The 23,424-nt window shown below is 41.2% G+C and overlaps 1 protein-coding gene across 1 annotated transcript in view; it reads left to right on the top strand.

Annotated features, from left to right (window-relative positions):
* Positions 1–23,424, top strand: part of igsf21a (immunoglobin superfamily, member 21a) — a gene marked incomplete at its 5' end in the record, with an annotated part of 183,815 nt that overhangs the window by 156,258 nt on the left and 4,133 nt on the right. The window contains 4 exons of the mRNA XM_079266188.1: positions 9,444–9,921; positions 15,800–15,900; positions 19,874–20,066; positions 22,859–22,897. Of these exons, the coding sequence (XP_079122314.1) occupies positions 9,444–9,921; positions 15,800–15,900; positions 19,874–20,066; positions 22,859–22,897 (811 nt within the window). The remainder of the gene's footprint in view (positions 1–9,443; positions 9,922–15,799; positions 15,901–19,873; positions 20,067–22,858; positions 22,898–23,424) is intronic.

The following is a 23,424-nucleotide window of genomic DNA, read 5'->3' as shown; positions in this document are numbered from 1 at the left end:
CATTCAAACAGTGAACATTTGTTGTATTTATGCTGTTCACGGTCATGCAGCATAACAAAACCTCATTATAAGGTTTGTTAGTATTTGCTTGGATGTTGCTGCTTTGTCCCAGTTGTGTGACTGCAACTTCAAACGGCTCCCTTTGCGTTTTGATGAAACTCATTTAGTCTTTGTCGGCGCTGCTGCCCTGTGGCTTGTTGCAAAATGAGCTGTTGTCAGCTCTATTTTCAATGTCATATCATTGCAAGCCTGCTCTTAATATTGGCTCACAACTTACAAAATATATTGGCCTTATTTACTGAGCCAGCTAAATATGACTAATCTGTATTATGTCTTGTTTTAAAGTATCTTTGTTTCCAGATATACCAAAGTATGTTTTACTCTAGTTTTCGAGAGATGACAATGAATGAATTCCCTGAATATAAATATTGTCCTTCATGTAGCATGTGTCCATGGATTTGGGATCAACAAATTCTGTACTTACTGTATTTTAAGCCCTTCAGCTTGCATATTTGACATATCTCAAGTCATTGTTCTTGATCATGAGATTTACAAGGGATACTGAGTGAACGTCATGAATCATTTTGTATAACCTGCAATAACTGCAATAGCTTTTTTGGCCATTTGAGGGCAGCAAAAACAAATTACAAACAGATCATTGGCATATCACCTATGAAGTCAAACCAGGACATTCTCACACCCAAATGGTGAAACACCGACAGCTTGAACAATGGCCCTACGCTTCAAACTATGACGCTTAAGTACCCCTTTAGTATCAGTTTTGGATGTGTCTGGGACGCTGTGTCAGTTCCCGCTCTTAACATGCAGAGCGTCTCTTTCAAAATAAACTTAAAACTAAAAACAATAAAGCTACGTAGTTAGGCAAGGTAGCATACAGGCTCTAAAGGTTGCCTCTGTGTGTTGGTATCAAACACAGAGGGGCACTGACCAAGCTTCAGTGGAGTTGGAAGTGAAAAGGGGTTGTTTGAACTTTTTTGCAAACGGTTGCTTTTTACACATCCAGAAAATACAAAACATTTTGGGTCATTTTTTGGTCAACCCGATAATTAGCACTCTCATATTTACTCTCTTTTAGCTCCGTTTCTGGTCTCTGCCAACTCCTGGACTCCTGGGGCAAATATATCTGGCTAAGTGTGTCTGTCTGACACTTGGTGCTGAGCAGATAGTGCAGGCTTACAGTGCTGCGGCCCGCTGTTAACGTATTGAGAGCAGTGGGAGTGAACCAAAGCAGTGAAGTTGTGACCGGACAGGTAAACAATGAGCTGAAACTCAGCAAGGTCTGACAAGAAGGGCTGTTGGTGTTGCAGACTTGGTGACTTGTTTGCCAGATTGACCAACTAAGTGCTGCTTGTTACAAGAGTTGACAACACTGCCCAGGTTTTTTCAGTTGGATTTTTTTATTTTTTTTCAAAATAAAGCTTACTCTTGCTGGTTTCTCAAGATTACTAACTTTGTAGTTTTGGTCATTTTAATATAAGTTTACCCACGTTTCATGTTCACAGGCATCAAAAGATGTTCTATTTCCTGCTGCAAGAATTCAGCCAAACAGGGTCCTCTCGTTGCAAGCACTATTTAAAAAAATGGCTGCTGTTAATAGAGTGTGAGAAGAAAAATGGGTAGGGAGAACAAACGCAGCTGATTATGCTGCAGATCAGCAAGAATCCCTTCAAGTAATTAAGACAAAACAAGCGGTGAAGCTACAGAGTGTTTGTGCAGGTTTCTTCAGGTTTTCACATAATGATATTTATATTTATTTTTACCTGTCATACTTTGATTTTTCATGAATAGATACTGATAAATTAACAGATTGAAAAAAAAAAAAATGAGCAATATCAAAATTCTTTGTGTATGTATTCATGTTCTTGCTACATAGTGAGGACCCAAACAAGTTTTTACCCAGCAGAGTGAGGACATTTTTGTAAAGTGAGGACATTGTCGCCAGTCCTCACTTCTTCAAACGCTACGGTAAGGGTTGGAGTTGGGCATTTTGTTGAAGGCTGAGTTCAGGTTTAGGGGAGGGTCTTCACAAATGCAGAAGGACGGGTGTGTGTGTGTGTGTGTGTGTGTATGGGGAGGGAAATAAGAACCTCAAATGCTTTTAACATCTTTGAAAGCAACACTTTCTTTTAACCTAAAAAAACATCAGCTCTCTTTTGATGAATTCAATAGGGCCCATCATAAAGAGAAACTATATTCCCTATTTGTAAAAGGATGCTTATCGAGGCAACTTTCTAATCAGTCCTGGATTATGGAGACATTTCAACATCCAATGCTTCAGCTGCGACTCCGACCCCCTAGGATGCTGTTTATCATTCCACACTGGGATTTATTACTGGAGATAATTATAATACTCATCATTGTGAGTTGTATGTTGAGGTCAGCCATCGGCCAATTTTAGTTTTTATCTTCCTCTCATCTAATCATTCAAATAGACGAATATGTTCACAACGACATGGCCATCTGGAATGAGGCAAAGTGGTGAGTGAAAATGGTTGGCAAACACTGCTTTGTTTCATGTATGTATCATAACAACGGCTTGTATATTGGCAGTCCTAGATCTTCCAGTTTCCCATATTGAACGACAAATACAGACTGCTGCCACCTACTGGTATGGGGTTCTTTTTCCTCTCTCGCAGGTGCAGAGCATAAGTGGTAGTTGGCTGTTGTCTGTAGTCTTTGAGGTGTGTTCAAGTGCAAGTTTCTGGGCCAGACGTGGCCGACGTAAAGGAACTTGAGATGTGATAAACACTAGGTTTTCTTTATTCATGAGGCCCTTACTGTTCAGTTTTTTTTACCCCCTTACATTGCTTCTTTGTTGTCTTTTTTAATGTGGGCCTCTATCGAACACGTTCAAATGACTGGATTGTGTTGCAGGTGCTGGTTGTTTTTACTGAGCTTGGAAAATCCAGTTTATCTCTTTGTGCACTTGCCTAATGGAATAACATGCAGAACAATCAAACGCTTACCTCACTTAAAAGGGCAATTTACATTTTTTATGATACCCTATTACTCTACCAGATATATATATATATATATATATATATGTATATGTGTATATATATATATGTATATATTTATATAATATGTGTATATATATATATATATATATGTGTATATATATATATATATATGTATATATATGTGTATATATAATGTGTATATATATATATATATATATATATATATATATATGTGTGTGTGTGTATGTGTGTATATATATATATATATATGTGTGTGTGTATATGTATATATGTGTATATATATATGTATATATAATTTACGGCTTATGTTTGAAAGTGTTTTAAGTTTCTCTAACACTGCTGCTGCTGCATGTCACTAATAATAAATGCAGTTTTAGAAGGCTTCTACTTTACTTTTCTTCTGGCTCATTTTGTGCTCTTTATTGGTTCTTCAAATTGAGACACCCAACATGCCAAATTCCCCTAGTGCCGATTTGAAACAGCTGAACATAATGGACAGCATGTGGTAAAAGTGTCTGCTATTATGTTTCAAGATCTGTCGCCATCTGATGTCACTGAAGTGAGCTGGTGACATATTGATAATCGCTTCCCAGTGCCACTCACGAGAACATCCTCAGCGCACAAGCAAGCACTGATTGAAAAGAAGAGGACAATGACAGTTAATAACAAGAAGGAAAGCTGATTAAGTCATGGCCAGGATCCTTCTCTCTCCTCTTTCTCTTACCCGTTCTCTTGCCTCTGTACTCTCATTGAATCATTATGCCACCTTACAAATAACTGTCTTGTCCTTTTGACAACGCTGTGATTAATCTCAGCAACACGAAGGTGTATATGGACCAATGTAGGATTGTTACATTTTCAATAGGATTCATGAATTGAGATGTTGATGAGCTGGGGGCGGCTTGGCAGTGTGCAGAGTGCAGGTGCTTTCATCACTGCCTATTCACAGGAAAAACCCAAAACCCTTCTCATGCCATCCCAGTTTAATTTCACCACTGCTGTGGCATTGAGTTGGGCTACTGCTGAGAATTACATCTTGCTTTTTCTCTGTGCTAATTTATTCCAGAATGAAGTAAGTGGTTTGTGTCTGATTTCATTGTCTTCACATATTGGACGATGAACTATTTGGGGATTTAGAACAGAGGCATGATTGATAATCTCTTTCTTCCGTGCAGTGAGACTGCCTTGAAGAGAACCATACAACAGCAATGCCAAAAACACAAAGAAAATCAATTTTTACATGAGAGCAGGCACTTCTTTCCAAGTCATACAGCAGTAAAATGTATCACCTGATAAGCAAATATGTTTATTGAAGACAATCTGGCCATTTTGCACATTCTACAGTACATTTTATGATTTCCTGACATGTTGGGACATTTTAAGATTCAACTGTATTCCAAAACATCTTAAAAGATAAAAAATGGTGTGTGACAATATTCAGATTCAACAACATCTTTACTTTATTGTACAACATAAAAACATGTTTTCAACAGACAATAGATGCCGAATGATCACATGAAAGGTACCTCTCCTAACGCAGTACCCAATAAAAGTGCCCATGTTGCTTTGTGAAATGCTACCATTTGTTGGAGATGTGTATCACAGTGAGAGACATCCTCGGTCTTATTTTGGCAGCTCTATAATACCTTGTGGAAATTAATCAGTGTTTGCTCTCCCATTTGAATGGTATAAAAGAAGTGACACATCCTCTCTTATCTCTGCCTGTCAAACAAGCAAAATGTGGGAAATGAGATTTTAGCAAATTAGTCGGTAGCTTCAAGGAATACAGACCAAGTTTACAGTGATGACAGATGTCTCCTTAATTGTGCTCAGATTCAAAGATGAATTGTAGATTGATTCACGTGAATATTTACAAAGATAGAGGGTCGTGGTGACTCAATTTGTTCGGGCAAATTGCACGTAGTCCAGCCAAGGACGAGGGACCTTTGTCACACGTCTCTCTCTCTTCTGTCTCATCCGGCTGCTCTAAGCTGTTCTGTTTAATTTCAAAACAAATTTGAACAGCAAGATGTCAAACCCTGGCCTTGCCGAGCTGCATTCATGATGTGTTCGGCATTTTTTTAATGCCTTCTCACAAGTTGGTATTTTTGAGCCTGATATACCGTATATAATAGCACAGTAAAAGTGCTCACATTGAACTGATCCCGATGAGCACCAACTGGGATTTCAAGGTGAACGTTTAGCTGAAAACTGGTTGATATTCAGTCTGAGACCTATTCACGGCATCTTTTCAACCGGCTAAAATGCGGTTACAATATCAACGTGTCACAAAACACCAATTTGTTTCAAAATATTGATGGTTTGTTCAGTTGTAGGTTATAAGAGAGACAATTTTGGTTAATGTGAAAGTATTTCTCCAAAGTCAGATTACAGCAGTCTGTTAAATATGATCTACACAAAGACGTGATTTGGATGTATTTAATGTTTCACATAAAACATTATAAATATGGAACTATAAACTGTATGCTGCCAACAACATGCTCCCAGGACATCCTACTGAGAGCAGTGTACATTCTGTCTCATTCATGTAAAATACGAGTGTGTGTACACGCATGCACAGGAACTTTGACTCAGACCGCTTCTCCATCTTTAAAAGAGGCACTGGTCTGGAAACTTGGCACCAGACTTGCGGAGCGAAGTGAACGAGCTGAAGGAATAAACGTGAGGCTTGTAAGTACTCGAACTACTTTATCCCAATAATGCAAAGCAAAATTAGCACCACTAGTAGAATTGTATGCTGCTCAAGATGCTGGCGAGGCTGCTAGCTTGTAGCGTTAGCATGTTAGCTTATAGCGTACTGTAGCATAGACCAACAGCAAATATAAACGTGTTTCAGTTAAAATGTTGGAGACTGTCTTTATGGAGTGTCGCTGTAGCCCAACGTTCTAAAATTGAGTTTTAGGCCGTTTCAGATGTAAAATACACGGCAGAAAGCGAGTGGGGCTGTACACAGTTTAAATGGGGAGGAAGTGAGTAAAACAAAGTGATGTACAAATAAGAAGATGGTCAAAACATTGTTGTTTGGCTTACAGCAATATACAAACAATATAAATTATGATTACATTTTTTAATAGAGAGCATCTTTCCGTTGAAAAGACGTTTACAAAACGACTATGGTCACCGGTGAAAAGACATTCAAAACTTTCGAATACTTGTTTTCTTTACAGATTTCCACCTTGAAAATATGGCCGACCATCTGAAACCGGCTCCTGGGTGGCTTTGACAACGACATTTAAATAAGTAAAGGGAGATTTTGTTCAACAATCGTGTATTTTCAATTTCAGTGTAGTTGTATTTCAAGAACATTGTCCATGTCATATTTAAATAGTTGCTTAATAAACATAAATTGATTCTTGCCTGTGTCACATGGTTTTCTTTATGCTTTGGGTGTAAACTGTTGATGTGTTACTGTGTGTCTACTATGTTACTTGACAAAGTGGTAGAGTAGTCATGAATCAAAATGAATGCAGACTGGAAGACTTAACATACTCAATGAACAACATTACAAATATTTACTCAACCTCTCTAACTTCTTTACATGTCAAGTCTGTGTCTGTATTTCCACATGTGATCTTCTTCCTAGCAATATAAGGTGAGATGACAAAGGAGCAGAACTGCGAGATACTGACAGAAATAGCACTTCTCTCCTGCAGCTACATATCTGTTATCCCATTCATTCACGTCGCTGATGAAACATTAATTGATTCCCTTTCTTATACCTCAAGCAGACAGGTGACAAAGAAAGATATTTATTCATGGTGAGATGAGTAGGTAAACTGATGCTTGATATTTTGCTGGCGGTAACACCTCAACAAAGGTACTTCTTCAGAGCATGCAACATGGGGCTCTTTGCACATGTAGATGTACCACATTCCTTTTTATTGAAATGAATTCACTTCTCTTTCAATGTTTATAGAAACAAATCAGTTATCTGGGCTTACATGATTAATTCCCTATTATACCAATCCACAGCCAACCAGGTGTTATTGTGTACCCACACCATTTTGTCCAACAAAAGCAACGGAACAGGTGCACGGAGCGTTCTAGTCCACGTTGCTCTCCCTCCACCTGCTGTGATAATTAATGAGCTGTTTTAATACACAGTGAAAAGGCATCTTCTCTTTGCGAGTTGTCGAGTAGCTGTCGGAGTTAGCAGCAGACGCAATGGGGTCATTGTGGCTCTGAGGTTGATGTATCCACTTCCCATTGCGCTATTGGATTTTAAGCCCTGGCTCTATTTACCTTAGGTAAATGCAGATGAAGGGTGATGGGTATTGAATGCTCCCACAGTGTGACAATTCAACAGAGGAAAATGTGATAATCTGTGGAACTACATTCGCAAATTAGCTTTATATGCTATGCTGGGCTACAATCGATACACTTGCTTCGTTATGGAAAAGACGTAAGGCGTGAGCTCGAATGGATTTTTCTTACCATGTTTCTAGGCATGTTTCTAGAGAGGTGGAAGCATATAAGAATACAACCTGCACCTGAAGTAGTTAAGTGGTGCCACTTAACTACTGAGAAATGTGTGGAGCGGAGGGTAATAACTTGTCTTTTGAACCTTAGTAACACTTACCCTTTCGAGGAGCTTTTCTTTTTTTTGTCCTCAACAAAACATCGCACGTGTGCTCTGATTAAGAAACTAAGGTTGTACTTGTAGGTGTAGTCATTAGTCATCTTTAACAATAGATGGCTCTGATTTCAGATTTTCTCCAACAAGGACCATTTATTATCAGACTTCAGATGGAAAAGGGTAAAACATCCACGTCAAGTACTCGAATGTTGTTTTATCATCTAATGAAAACACTAATTAAAACTGCTGTGCTTCAGCCCCAACAGTCACAGTGCAAAATAAACCGACTAACTTAAAGTTTAGAAGAAAAGCTTGTTTGAACCCGACCGTTGTATTGAACATATAGTGCAGGTAGATGGGGCCATAGAGCAATTCATGGCTCATTGGCAGGAGCAGCAGGTTGTTGCAAGACGAGTAGTTTATTTATTTTGTTGCTTTGTTTTGTTTTGTAATCCATGGTACTGGTGACAAGCAGTACTGCAGAACGCCTTTGAGCAAGGTCACTCAGCCCATTGTGGATGTGTACCAGCCTGCTCGGATGGCAGGCATTAGAAAGTTTTTTTTGTTTAGAGTTGGCCATAAATACTACGATACAACACAGCTTGTAATATAATGATGTGGCATCTGTCTTTGCGAACATAACCTCGGCACACAGACAGTCCCCGTTCATCAGTATTTTCAAAAACAGTTGCTAAAATAAAGGTTACATTGAGTGAAACCTAAAACACGTACGCATTGTCAACCAGGCCGTATTCATCGAACATAAAACCCTACATTTGTAAATAAATTTTGAATTAATTACAGTGCAATTGAAAATGCTGTGTACGTGTCCTTAGGTACAGCATATTGTTGATCGGAATTGAACTTGACAAGGGAAAAAAAATGCTTTGCCACTCTACAGGCATTTTTCATAGAAGGTCCCATGTATTATAAAGCTTGTATTGCAGTCCAAGGATTACAGATTCTATCCCTTTTTTTGTTTTTGGATGTGAGAATATCATATGAAGTTATTCCGCAGGAGCTTAGTTTTATCCTCACTTGTTTATCATCATTATTGCTGTTTGCCCACTCGAGGCATCGGCCCTAGAGGTGGCACCATATTAAAGCACGCTTCAACCATCTCTTCACAAAAACCTCAAAACAATGCAGTGAAATCCAGTGTGCACAATAATAACTCTTTGATCTTTGGCAAATTTTATTCAAATGATCAAAGGTCCTCAAAAGAACGACGAGAAAAACCTGTTTGCAAAACAGCAACACGTCAGGTAGTCACGACACAACCTTATGTCAATGCAAATATCTGGAGGCTGTGTGCTGAAATGGGAGTATGCAGACCCTGTCAGGAGATTAGGCACCCAGAGATGTAAATGACATGGTGAGAAAACACAGCACAAACACATGCATGCTACAGGCCTAACACAGCAGATGAGCCAATTCTAAAATCAATTATTTAAGGCTGCACTAATCAGCACTTTTAAATCCGAATGGGACAAGATGTGTAGTGTGAAAGATGTCCCTCCTAGAGATGAAACCCATCCCACTGTGCAGATCACGGAGCATGTTTTATGATTGTTAATCCAGATTTGTTTTCCCCAGGAGTCGACAGCGACTAAAACAGAACTAAAAGAAGCGTGGATATTGGACTTATGTTGACCAGGTGGCCAGAAACCAGACTTCAAATGAATGCTAATGTTTCTCTTTGTCTGCTGGATGTGCAAATAGAAAACTCCTTGCTCGCCCTTTTTTTCTGCTGGAGATTAATGCTCTCTCCATATAGTGTTCCTTTTTGTTTCTCCTCTCCGTCTACTTCTCACTCTAATTCAACACTCCTTGCTCTGCCTTAGGTGTACTTCAAGCGTGATGGCGAGCTGATAGAGGTGATCTCCTACACTCAATCCTCCAGTGAGCAGGGTGGCGGCTCAGCGGGCGTGAGAGGAGCCAGGCCGCTCATCAGCAGGGACCTCGATGACACCAAAATGCAGCGTTCCCTCTCCCTTCTGGACCCCGAAGGGCGGGTGCCCCGTCTGTACACAGAGAGCCCCCAGCGTGTCCACACCCAAGGCCAGCAGTCCTTCGAGCCCAGCCCTGCGACAGAGGTCATCCCAGAGACGGTGGTGAGCCGGGAGTTCCCCCGCTGGGTGCACAGCACAGACCCTCTCTACTACTTCAGCCACACGAACATCCCCCAGAGTGACGGCTCCGTTGTGGTGCAGGCCCGACTCACCTGGACCCTCAACCCTCAGCTGGATAACGACGCCCTGTTCAGCTGCGAAGTCAAGCATCCAGCCCTGTCCATGCCCATGCAGACAGAGATCACCCTAGGTGGGTAGGATGCAGAGTTGTCTATTCTAATTCCCCTACCACCTTTTCGCATCTGTCCTCTATTACTCCACCCAAAACACACACACACAAACACCCTTTTCTCATTACTTCTCCCTTTTTAATCTCCCACTGTCTCCTTGGACCCCCTTGCTGCACTTGGACCCTTTACGTGTCCCTTGCAAATGTTCCCAGAACAACACTGATTTTCATTCCGCGCCGCTTAATTGTGTTACAGCTGAGCAGATTGAGAGTTTAGCTGCAAATGCAAAACTCCAAGTGACTGACAGGGCAGTTCATCGAGCTGTCTGTTGCTAGATTGAGTTAACTCAGTGCCATTATTGAGAAAAGTCAGCCTGAATTAGAGAAGTCAATGAGAATTTCGACACACTGACCAATGTTCTATAATTTGGAAAGAAATCTCAGAGATACTGTACTTCAATGAGCACCTCCCGTAAGCTCTTCAGCGCATTGTATTTTTTTAGCCTCTGAGTTTCATCACTTTATTTCAGGGAGAGAAACACTACAGCAGAGGGATTATTTTTCGGTTAATCTGCAAACTATCAAAGCAAAAGACGCAGCCATGCAGGCACTGAATTCTGAAAACAGGAGTCATACTTGAAGGTAAAGTTGAGCGTTATGTTTTGATAGTGTGTGATCCAAGAGTAACACATACACACTCGTTTTTTTTTGTAAACAAAGATGGCTTCCAGCGCATCCAATTAACACTTCAAAGGCAATACGTTGGCATGTTCCTCCTGGAGACAAGCCACGCAATCCTGACATGATGATAAACAGAGACATTATCTTCCATTAGATGCTAGCGCTGGTTGAAGGCAGAAAGAGAATCTGAATGAGGAGACTGTGGCTGGCACATATTTGCTCGCCGCACTGTGCGTCGCTGTCAGTATTTTATCTCACATCATCACCTTTCATCTAATTAAAAGTATCCCTCTTGCTATGCTGGTGAGCAGCTGTGGTCACTCTGAGCTGACGTATATTAACTGCCATTAGCATCTCGAAGTGGAAAGTCTTTAATCGGTTTTAGAAATGACAAGCAGGGGTTTAAAATCTACCGTAAACGAGGCTCGCCACATCTTTTCTTGCCTTAACTGGGGTCCATTGTTATAAAGGAAGACTTGACAGAAACGGTCCGAAACACAATCGGTGCATTTGATTGATTTAAGCCAATACTACACAGTAAAACACACTCAACTTGTTTGTCCCAAGAAAAAGGAAAAAAAACACATTCTCATGAAACATTCAATTTTTGCCCATATTCTAAAGAGGTCAATCCTACTGAGCTTACATGGTTAATGAAATCAAATGTTTCACGAATATTCTTGTTTACATGCAGCTGTGCATTCTCCGATTAACGTAAGCGGTGGCGGACTGCTCGACCGCCAAACACAGAGTCCCTCTTCCATTCCTTCAACCACCTTCTCTAAGGGCCATCGATATCTGCTCATATCACAAAACCTGTTGATATCCAAGACTTTCATAACGTTTAAAAGTACTTCTCCTTCCGACCAGAAATGTTTCCTTTTTGCATACATCTCTGCAACGTGTTTGCTCGTTGGTTTGTGTCCAACGACTGCCCTTAAACAGGCAAGAAACATGTGTTGCAAACTGTGGCTAAAAACCCTTATTTAACATATTCCGAATACGCTGTAGACATGTCCAACGAATGCTAATAAAAACCCCAATAATATCAGGATATCCCAAATGTCTAAATTGCAAAACCTGACCTAAATCACATTCAGAATATTGACGTATTCTGAATAATAGTGGCGTATTAGTCCCGCATGCGAACATTGTCGCTGAGGACTCCTTGAATCTGAATTTGGATAATGGCAGATAATCTTGTAGCAGCAGGTTGAACTATCCATTAGTCCAGCTTTCTGTTCATCGTGCATATTGCTGCTTGAGAAAAAAAACATTTGGGGTCATTTTCAGTTCTTCCCTTTTCGTTGTGCCAAGACGTTTTTCTGCCAGAATCTATACACATATCTGGGTAAATAGGGTGAATCTACAGGGTCTCAATTAATGAGGAATGGACACTCCTTTCTGGTGTACCTTTTGAATTCGTTTTCAGTTCAGACTGACTAGAGGAGTTTTTAAGATGGAAATCTGGTGCAGAACAGCTCAAAGGACTGGCATTATGCTATATTTCTGTTTCTTATCGTCAACAAACCCCATGAAAAGATCAAAACCCTCCTCTGTCAATGACACTTAGCCTCAAACCCTCTGGTTCCTGCTGAGACATAAATATTACAAAATGCTTCACACATATATAGTTATTTTGAAGAAAGATTGGGTATTTTTCAGAAGGAGATTTCAGCTGCATGATATTAATACACATTTGTAGTACTAGTGAGACCATTTTACATTGCAACAGTGTGACCTGTTGTGTTTTACTAGTTGCACACACTACATGCTAGCATAATATAATATGTTGTTGGTTTTGGTCTTTTCATAAAATGTAATGTAAAATATTGCCTGCCTTATTCTTTAAACCACTTATTTATATCTAAGCTCCGGAGAGGATCCATTGTCGGAAAAATCGGTATCACTTGGGAATATCTCATACCAGGAAATTGTCATTTAAAAAGTAATAACTGTCGCCGTGGTGTCCCAAGTAGATTGAAATATAGTACATCACATGCAAGCTAGAGGCAGCTGCATCAGTTGAAGGTGTAATGACATGAGCTGTCTGCTCCAGACAAAGTCTTGCAGGAAAGATTCTCAACAGCTCTTTGCCTCTTTCACATGTTGACGATAAAACAGATGACACACCCTGAGGGGAATGGGTCCTGTGAAACTCTTGCTAAAATGTCAAAGACGCTAATATTTTTGACAAGCCGTTGTCTCGGCTGTGTTTGAAGGCATTCATTTATCATTACCTTTGTTCTTTTACAGAGACGAAAGTAACACGTACAGAACAGAGAACAAAAAAAATGTACGTGTGTTGATTCTAATTAGAGCACGCTTGAAATTCAGAGCATTCGCAGACCTGCTTTGGGCTTGATCCATCTTGGAATGGAATAGTATATAAAAAGGTGATGTGGTTGTAATTTAGGTCAGAGGTTGTGCACAGTGGAATTTTTATTTGGCTCATATCTTGTTGTTTTTAGAGTTTTTGAGCATTGTTTAACTCGAATTGAATGTAACTGTGTAAAACACCTCGCGAAAGATTCCCATCCCTTACATTTCCTTCTTTTTTATTTTTTTAATCAAGCCACAACTGGATAATTGCACTCAGTGTGTATCTTACTGTACACACTCTCTTGGTTCTCTCAGGTGTGTTTGGTCAGGAAATGAAAAGGCGGTATTTGCAGTGCCCATAAGTAATAAATCTTTCAGAGATTTAATATTGCCGCATGAGACGGAGTCTGCAAATCAACCAATGTTGTATTTGACTTCATGAATATTCATGAATGGCTCTGTGCTCATCATACAAATGGACCTGAACCTGGCGCCGGGGCCTTGGGGGTTAGAAAAGAAAGTGCTACACCTCCTATGAAATCATGAGACTGGATTGTATTCAGGAACACAGTGCATCTTAATATTTGAAAGTAATCCTCAGCTTTGGATTTCGATGAGCTGAGGTGTTTATTATTCAATGTCATTAGACAAGTAGTGGAATTCATTTCCCTCATTTCATGCACCGTACAGCAGCGGGAAGGGATCCAGGCCTCCTCACATCTCCCAGTCACTGCTTTGCCAGACCGTGATAATCAAAGAGCAGATGCTCAGTTTCAGGAAGATGACACACATGTGATCTGTGTGTGTGTGTGTATGGTTATTTGTATATAAATATCTGTGTGTGTGTGTGTCTTTGTCTGTTTGCCCGCATGTGCATTGTTATTAGCTGTTCCTAGTATGTTGTTTGTGTCCATGCTCACCTGAATCTCCGTTCTGCATTCAGCAGTTTGTCTTATCTCCTTGCTTTGGGTCACCTCGTCTATCTGTGAAAGACATTACACAGTGCCGGATTTGCCCCGAGAGAGCGATCCAGCAGTCAGGCCTTTTTTTGACAAATGTTTTTTTATTGGCTTTTCCACAATACACAAACAAGACAAAACAAGGCACAACAAAAGGCACTTAGAGAAATTTCAAATAAAGATAAAAATGTCAGGCCTTTTAAATTCGGCTGCATGCCTCTCCAGCTTCTCTTCTTCTACTGTTTAGGTCCATTGTGCAGCTGGGCAGACCTGTTGATGTCTTGGCTTGGTATTAAAGTGCACCTGATGCATCGTGGGCAGTTGTTTTTTTCTGGAGGTTTTGTTTATTCTTTGAAGTGATAACAGTTCCTTCTTGCGAACTGCAGAAGTTGGGTGCTTAGCTTTGCGGTCTCGTGGGGCCCCGGCCTCATTTCTCCTGCGAAGCCCTGGCCCTCAGAGAGCGGCTGTGTTATGTCCATCACGCTGCCCTAATCAAAAGGTGGTGACGTAGGATGCCAACTGTCACCATTGGAGCAAATCCCAGAAATCAACCATCATCTTCCCCGGCCATATGCCTCGCAAGCTCTATGTGACGCCATGACACCAGTATTTAAAAATACCCTTCCGTCAGTGTGTGGGCAGTGTAAAAGATAGTACTTCACACCGCCATGCCAACACTAGCCTGTGAAATGCCATCCATCTTCAGCACGAGATGGAACACTGAGCCATGTTAAACGGCTCACATGATGTCGGCGGTTGGGTTGCCAGTACACATAAATGCGTGAATGTTTTTCCTTTTAATCTTTAAAAAAAAAAAGCTACTGATTCCATTGATTTCTTCTCAGACTTTGCACCAGCTTGGACTGCTATGCACTGACTTTCTGGACAAATTGACCAGTTTATGCAGGATAACAAGTTGTCAAGAAGTGCTGAAATCTTTCCAAATCTGCTCTTTCCATTTTATGCAATTTCCATGTGCTTTTCATTTGTTTGATAAAGGGATCGTGATAAACACTGCATGGACAATGCCACATCAATCCTATTTCAGATATGACAGTGCAACTCCTAATCCATTAGTATGAAGCAGGCTTGTAGTCAATATCTGCCTAAAGGCTGTGCTTCATTAGCCACAGTGGACACTTTGTTGCCAGATTAATAGCCAAATACTGAGGTCATTTGTCTGTTTATTTATCCTTTAGTTTCCCTCATCAAAGAAAACAAGCACCAAGTGTGATTTATATCGAGAGTTCAAATCAAATGAGTTGAAGAAGTCCTGGGGTGGACTTGCACAGGGGTTATTGATAGGATGGCCTTAGCTTGAGGCTCATTGCATGTGCTGCTCATTGCTTTTGTCTAACATATGGAACTGCACTGCGTGTGGCACCGTTAGCTTTTAGCGGGATTGTTAATCATCCCAAATCGTGCAGAACCTGCTGATATGGGCAGTTATCTGTGCAGTTTAGCTGTAATGAAATAACGTACCTTTTTATAACTCCATGCAAATCACTCATTTTATCTCGACACTACATACACCGGACAATCACAGCCTCAGAATATTAGAACACGCCTGCTCCCTCTGCTGCTGGCGCCCCATTGTTTTAGATGGTCCAAATGAAAGCCATCTGGGGGCTACTGTTCACACCAAGACAAGGGAATTAGCTCCCTGAGTGTCCCTTATCTCACTGCCTCCACACTCCACCCGGTGCACTCCCATTCTCCTCGAGTAATGAGTATCTACCCAATTTAGTTATTTTTCTCTCCAAGGGGAATAAATCCAGCACAGTCCTTTGGATGAAAGACCTGCAGGTCCCCGCGACCTTAATTGACAGGAAATTGTATTTGCCTCCCTCCCTCTGTGACAAAACAGGTGTCCGGCAGGATTTGCTCTCCATGCTCAGTACATTGACCTTCTTCTTCGTCTCTTTTTCTCTTTTCAGCTGCTCCTAAGGGTCCTAAACTCTTCATGTCCCCTACTAGAGCAAAGGTAGGGGACACGGTGCGCATCACTGTGCAAGGATTCCAGGTAGGATCGCCTGGGGTAAGTGCATGGGGCTTCAATAAAGTGAATGTTGAAACTTGTGTATATGTGCATTCAAGCCTGTTTAACTTTCTTCTGGAGCAACAGATCTGTTGGGCATTGACATATTTCCCTCCTCCCTTTTCAAATATGCATACATTTTGTGAAAATGTGGACTCACATTTTCTGTTCATTAAAGCCTTAGATAACGAAAATCTTTTTGTTGGTGAATGACTGAAGTCTATCTGATGTCCATGTCTATCAGTCTCAGCCAGCAGGCAGCCATGCTATGCTAGTCCGTGTAATTTGTGCTGCTTTCAGACTTCTTGCTTCATAATCCCAAAGAAAGAGCTCAAGGTTCCAGCACAGAGATTGTTTTGTGTCGCTGTCATCCCCTGCCAGAAAAGACCATGTCCCCAGTGTGAAAGGCCTGTGGATGGTCCTGATCTCTTTGATGGGAATGACACATTGAAGGCAGGCTCGGGATGGGGCTAATCCTGATATAGGACCTGCTAATGGTCCAAAGCACACGTCGCCTTTGTTACTTCTTGATCACTGCTTCAGGAATCTCCAGGAATCATAAGTAGATTTGGTGTTTGATTTTATTTCACTCTTCAGAGACTTTTCCATGTGAAATGAATGTTCTGTATTGTTTTTGGTTTAGGGCGCCAAGCTATTGAACGCACAGATTTATACATGTGTTAGTGCCTGCCCAATGACCTCTGGATTATTTTTAAGTTTTTTTCTTTGAACAGTGTTATGATCGGTTATTATAAACAGGCTTGACTATGGCATACAGCCAGTCGGGCCCTTCGGCAGCACAGGCATTAGTGCATGCAGACTGATCAGAAAGCAAATTTCCCTTATCCTTCACTGGAACTATCTGCTTTAGGGTTTCACAAGTAGATAAGACTGTGTGTCAAGACTGATAATTTTGCCTCCTGCCTTTCTGATAAAATAAGATGCCAGTTTCCCCTCTGGTTTATTGTTTTTGAAATATATTATGGATGATCATCCTACAGCCTGGTTTTTACTTTAACTGTCTTCCTCGTATTGCTTTATGTGTGAGATTAAATAGGACATTGAGGGTTTCAGCAGCACGGTGCATAGACCTTTTTTATTTGGACTCAGTTGTGCGACAGGAAGGTTTTACTTAAACCCTTTTAGTGTTTGCTTGTTTTTTTCTTAATGTGACCTTTTCCTTAGAGCCTGACTCAATCTACCAACTCATATCACCTCTGTTATGATTCAAGCGCAGGCCTTTGAGAACTGTTTTATGAGCTTTTCTTTTGAAAGGTTAGACAATTCACAACTACTTCAGTAGGTCATTACAAGCCATCAAGGGCACTTTTACAACAAGTATGATAAGAGTAGTTTATCTGAACTCTGAAGTGTTTGGTTTGTTTGAGCGTGTGAGATGATATCATTTGAACTTGGGTGCAAATGACGTGAAAAAATTGACGGACACTGCTTGTTTCAGGGTCAGATTCCAAAATGGGCACTTTGAGTCAATAGGGAGAGATGTTGACATCTGATCGTCAGCGGTTGTGCTTGTGGTGTAAAAAACGACAAAGGAAGGGCAAACTACAGTGATATTCAGACTCATCTTTTTTCTTCATGCACTCTTAACTGACATGCGCAGAGTTTAGATAAAGTTGCATGCGCTGGATTTGTTGGGTTTGCTTTGATTCACTCTACAGTTAGTTATAGCACTTGAAGGATTCGACACCTACTTCATTCACTATGTTTGTCACAAAATATGGGGTCATATTGTTGAATTCTCAAAACATCGCTGATGTCGTCAAATCTCTTAGATTAGGAATTTAATTAGGAATTAGATCTGTACTTTTTGAAATATTGTGTGTATCTGTATACTGTGTGTGTATGTTTGTGTATGTGTGGGGGGAGAATCCTACATACCTGTCCAACAGTGGACCTTGTGTCGTTACACATTCACCAACAGTGGCCCAGCGAGCCAACAGGGAGCATTTTGGAGGTCCACCATTGGCGATGCATTGAGTCCTTTTAAAACCATGTCCAAACTCCTCCGGTGAATTTATTTAAATTTTGTCCGAGAGGGGACTTGCAGGTGTGAGTTCATATTCAGCACTGCCCCTGCAGACCAGAGCCGGTATTTCAAAAGACTAAACTTGCATTGTGTTCTTCACATTCTCCATAGGTCACATTGTTTTTTTTACACTCTGCATAGTGTGAACGACTTTCAGCCCAAGGCAGGCTTTCAGACTGAACTGGGTATATTAAACTCCAAGGAACAAATTTCATAAATAATTTGTTTGTCAGTAATTTAATGTGTATCCAAATAAAGGGCTACCCAGAAGACATGAAATAAAAAGTCTTTTAAAATCTAAAAGAAAAAAAAGGGAAAAGGATCAGGATAAAGTTAGAAATACAATGGGCAGTAGTCTGGTCATTTCTTTTCATTTAAATGAATCACTCAAAGCACATTTAACATCAGACTATTACTTGACATTCAAAATGTTTGTCCCAAAATTTCTATTTCTATTTAGCACAATAATACTCATTTGTAATATGGCTTTCACATCGCCATCAAAGATTTTCAGAGCAATGGCAAATTCTTGCCATTTCTTTTTAAACAAATTGCACTTTCATATACATTTTTCTTTTTCTTATTTATCTAATGACCAGAAATAGTGTTCCACACTTGGTCAGTGTAGGATTATGGTGCACTTTTTGTATTGTAGAAGTGTGTGCGTGTGTGTGTGTGTGTGTGTGTGTGTGTGTGTGTGTGTGTGTGTGTGTGTGTGTGTGTGTGTGTGTGTGTGTGTGTGTGTGTGTGTGTGTGTCTGTCACACGTCAATAGGGGATCGAATCACCGATCCTCTGATTGAAGAATGACCCTGCTCTCCACTTAGCCCAGGGGTGTCAAACTCATTTTCACTCTGGGGCCACATCAGCATCACGGTCTCCCTCAAAGGGCCGGTTGTAAATGTAAGACGGTGTAAATGTAACTACGGTACTCCTAACATATTTAGTTTAGTTTCCCGGGATATCTGTGACTTCCACAACACATACTTCCAGTTGTGTGATTTCTCCTCCGCCATTGTTTCCTGTTGCTGGTGCAAAATGCATTCTGGGATATTTGGCTGTCCCAAGTACATACAAGTCACTTCCGATGCATCCCCGGTAAAATGGGCGGAGCGAGCCACATCCGGGCATTAGGACCGTGCTTGGCGTGATGTGAACTTTGAATTGGAACAGTACTTGGGCTGAGACTGATGATGTTTCACAAGTCCACGAGTTTACAAGTACAGAGAAGTACGCATGTTGATCACTTGTTGGAAATCCTCTTTATGGGTTGTTGCATCTCCTGTCCACCTGTTGAGATAGTTGTAATGTCGGCACACAGACAACATGCTATCTCATCACTTCAACTTTCTATCTCATAATTTCGACCATGGGGATATTTTTATTTTCACAGCTAACTTTTAATTTTTGTAAAAAAAAAAAAAAAAAAAAATCTTTTTTTTGTTTGCTGGCGGATTCGCGGGCCACATAAAATGACGTGGCGGGCCTGACCCGGCCCGCGGGACATATGTTTGACACCCCTGATTCGCCACAGTCGCTCATATAATATGTTGTAAGAATAGTACAAGAGATTCACCCACTTCCTGTGTCCTCTTATTATCGATGAAAGTATCAACCCACTAATTAGCAATGAAATACTGCTTTTTGAAGAGTTATCATTTGAAATGGGGCGTTGTTCTCTGGAGGGCTCAAAAATGTGAGGAGAAAAAAGACAGTTGTAAATTGAAGTGTTGATTATTAATGCATGTTGTTAACTTGCCATTGCATTAGGGGGAAATTGGTGCTTGTATTATTCATGTATCCTTATTATTCATGCTCTTAATCTCTTGGCTGACACTCACAGACTTTCTCTGCACAACCCTTCCCTCTACTTTCCTTTCTCCTCCTTTGTCTCTCTCCATCCCATGCGGGCGCTGGGTGTTGATAGAATGAGGTGTTCCCCGAGCCTCTCTTCACCTGGACGCGAGTGGGGGGCCGCCTGCTCGATGGCAGCGCCGAGCGAGACGGGAAGGAGCTGATTCTGGAGAGAGTGCCAGCCGAGCTCAACGGCTCCATGTATCGCTGCACGGCCCAGAATCCTCTGGGGTCCACGGACACGCACACTCGCCTCATCGTCTTTGGTATGTACGCTGAATTCAGATGCACATGCACTGGCCGTGTCCCGGAGTGGCTACTACACTATAGCAGTTCAACTGAAATCACATTTAAGTTTGATGAATTATGTAGGAGACGATGAATATGAAAGATTTTCCTTTTTTTTTGGGTCCATAAGAATTATCTGGAACGCTAACACAATCACACTTAAATGTCACAGAAAATTACATGATTCTACAAAATTCCATTTGATGTATCTACAGTATCTTTGAAAAATACTTGAGAGATTTATGTAACCACTTTTATGCGTGAATCATTAATGCAGCTAAGTGTGCGATTGATAAGAGATTGTATTCCTAATTGGCTCAACAACAAATTATTTTTAAGGCTGCACTTAGTGAGGATAACTATTCTCTGGCAAGGGATTTAGTCACTATTGTGTCGATGGCATGTCTTGTACTGCTTTCACTTAAACACCAACAGCGGCATCAAAGGCCCATGATGAAATCAAAGGACCTTTGTTGATGACAGTGATAGAAAAGCACTTTGTTCAACGGACAAACCGAGGTAACCTGTTCATTTGATGCTGGAAGTAGTTTTTTTTTATTGGTGAAGTCGTCGGAGCTGGATTGCAGACATGCTCTGTGATATATGTGTGTCTTGCTCCTCTGGATCTATTTACTCTGGACACTGGGATGTGACTTTCTGAGCCTCATCAGAAAGCTGGATCAATGTAGGGAGTCTTAATCAAATAACTTCTACTATAGCTACATGGCTTTTTTTCGACAGAAATTGTGATGGCAATTTGATGTGTTTGTGTCATGATTGAATAAGTCCCAGAGTCACTTTTCCATCAAAGTCCTATAGTCAATAACACAAGAATTCAGTCTGATTTGAAAGACGTCACATTAATGGAAAGGTTAGAGCCCACAGTGTTACACATTCAGATATGATTTGTATAAATACGGCATCAGAGTTCTTTATTCTATCTAATGGAGCATAATAGTGAAGAGAAAGTCAAGTGGAAAAACAGGGAGGAGCTTCCCTTTGCACTCACAATGATAATTAATTAAGGCTTCAACTACAAAATAAGTCATAAAATCCATCATTGATGCAGCCCGTAGAAGAACTGACATCACTTCCTTCTTGATGTCATTATTTTCCAGCATTATCGCTGATGCATACCAGATGCAAAATATCAGGCAAGCATTGCAGCTCTATCCAGAAGGGCTCTGTCATACTGGAATAGAGCATTACCAGACATTCATCTAGCAGAGACGTGTGTTTGAAGGCCCGGAAAACTATGCTGTACATCGATAAAGACAGCAATATTACACATTCCACAGCTGAAAAGTGCTTCTGACACACCATATGAAGCCAAGTCTTGTAAGAGAAACTGGAGAAATACTTTTTTTTTCCAATTTAAAGAAATGTGACTTGCATGCACTTCAGCCATGAAGTGCCCGATTAACGTAAACCAGGTCGAAACCATTTCCGTACTTCATTGAGTCTGTAACAAAGAATATTGTATCCATCTTCTTCTTTTTTTAACTCTTCCGCATGAAACACTCCCATGAACAGGTTTTTAAAGTATGTCACCAATGTACAAATGACTGGGCGGGCCTAATAACAACCCGCTTTAAGGGGAAAGTGCTACTTGAGGGAGGCGTTACCTTGAGAGGCGTTTTGCTAGGAAGAGCACTAATGTCTATTTAACACCCTGATGCACCCTCAGGTGTCATCGGCTACGTGCCCACTATGGCCCATCTGTCTGCTCCTTGTAGATTGCTTCCACTCACGCTTAGGGGAAGTAAATGGTGATTAAGTGACCTTGGCACCGTCCCCCTGTGGCCTTGAGATGAGACACGAAAGCGAAAGAAGTATTTGGGTGCTCCGCTCGCTTCGGCAAAGTGTTCAATATAAATCATCAGGAATAATAGAGCATAATGACGGCTTGGTATCGAGACTCCGCTGACAACAAGCAGCAATCACGTCTTGATGTACGTCTTTAGCCACCCTCGGTGATAACACCCTCTGAGATTACTGTGAAGTGAGTCAGCACTGAGGAGCCGGGCGGTGACACACACCAACCGAACTGCACACACATGCAGAAACATGCAGATATGTATGCTTATGCAAACAGGTGCACGCAAACACGAGCCGGGATACGCAGACTGCACACACTCATTTCCCTGTGCCTCTCCGAGGAGCTGCTGTGTTAATGCGGCTGCAGTGAGACCAGAAGAGCTTCACACCGCGCTGTATATGTGAAGTCAAAAAAAAATAGCTCACGGAGTAGAATTTAGGCGTGTTGCTAATACTCTGCAAACCCTCCTGCTTCTTCCTTTGCAATTACTTCAGCCCTCCGAGGACTGAAAGCACACTGTCAGAGTGCATTGTGCAGGGTAGACGTCGGCGCTGTTTATTAAAGGTGGAGTCAATTTCTCCAAAACCTCTTTCCCAGACTGTCTGGCCTCGGTTGTAGTTGCCTGGTCTCACTGCTACTGAGAGTGTCCTGCTTGTTCTGGTGCAGTGCTCTGTGCTCCCAGTTCCATTAACAGGCCCAGTGTTTCTCACTGGGGACGTTCCGTTCAACACGTGCTTCAGAGACGTCAGAGTTCAGCGTCATTAGAAAGCCACTATCTCTGTCAGTCATGACTTATTCTTATTATTTTTATCTTACTCTGTATTTCTCCGTCTCGTGCTCATTATCCTCTTATTAAATCCTCCCTTCATTCACTGAGCCACTCGGTCTCTCAGTAATGGCTACATCTTCTGGTCATCTCACCATTGATCTTTTTGTCTTTCTTTCCAACAGAGAATCCAAGCATGATGAAAAACACACAGAATCAGAACAGTAAGTATTTCACGACTATAGCTTTGAGTGTGTGTTACGTGAGCCCCGTGATTCCCGCTGTATTGCTTGATTGTCATATTTTCAGAGATTGCTGTTTGTAATGGGAGAACAAAATGTGCCAGCGCAGTCTGTTCTCTCAGAAAGCAAACGTGACGCTGATCAGAGAAGCAAACTCTCCCTGACGCTGTGGCTTTCAACATTACAAGTATTGAAAGGTGGATGTTGATTCTCATTCTGTCCTGAATGCCTTTTCCCAGATAGACTGCGAGAGAGTGATTCCGTCAGGATTAATCTTCAGCGATGTTCAGCAGCAGCGAGCGACAAGCCTCTCCCAATGACTAACCGAGCCTGTCACTTTTGGTTGAGTGTCAGATTATTGGTGTTTCATATGTGCAGTAGTGGCTCATTTGCGGCTTCTGAGATTATCATATGTAAAGATGAGGGATTGTCAGGAGAAGCCGCAGGCCTGTGACAACAACCTTTCCATCTCTCCCTTTTCTCTGCCACTCCCTCTCTCTCTCTCTTTC

This window comes from Melanostigma gelatinosum (genome assembly GCF_949748355.1).
Source record: "Melanostigma gelatinosum genome assembly, chromosome: 3".
In the NCBI taxonomy this organism is placed as follows: domain Eukaryota; kingdom Metazoa; phylum Chordata; class Actinopteri; order Perciformes; family Zoarcidae; genus Melanostigma; species Melanostigma gelatinosum.
Note: the sequence above shows the minus strand (reverse complement) of the source record. Positions and strands in the feature narration are given on the sequence as shown.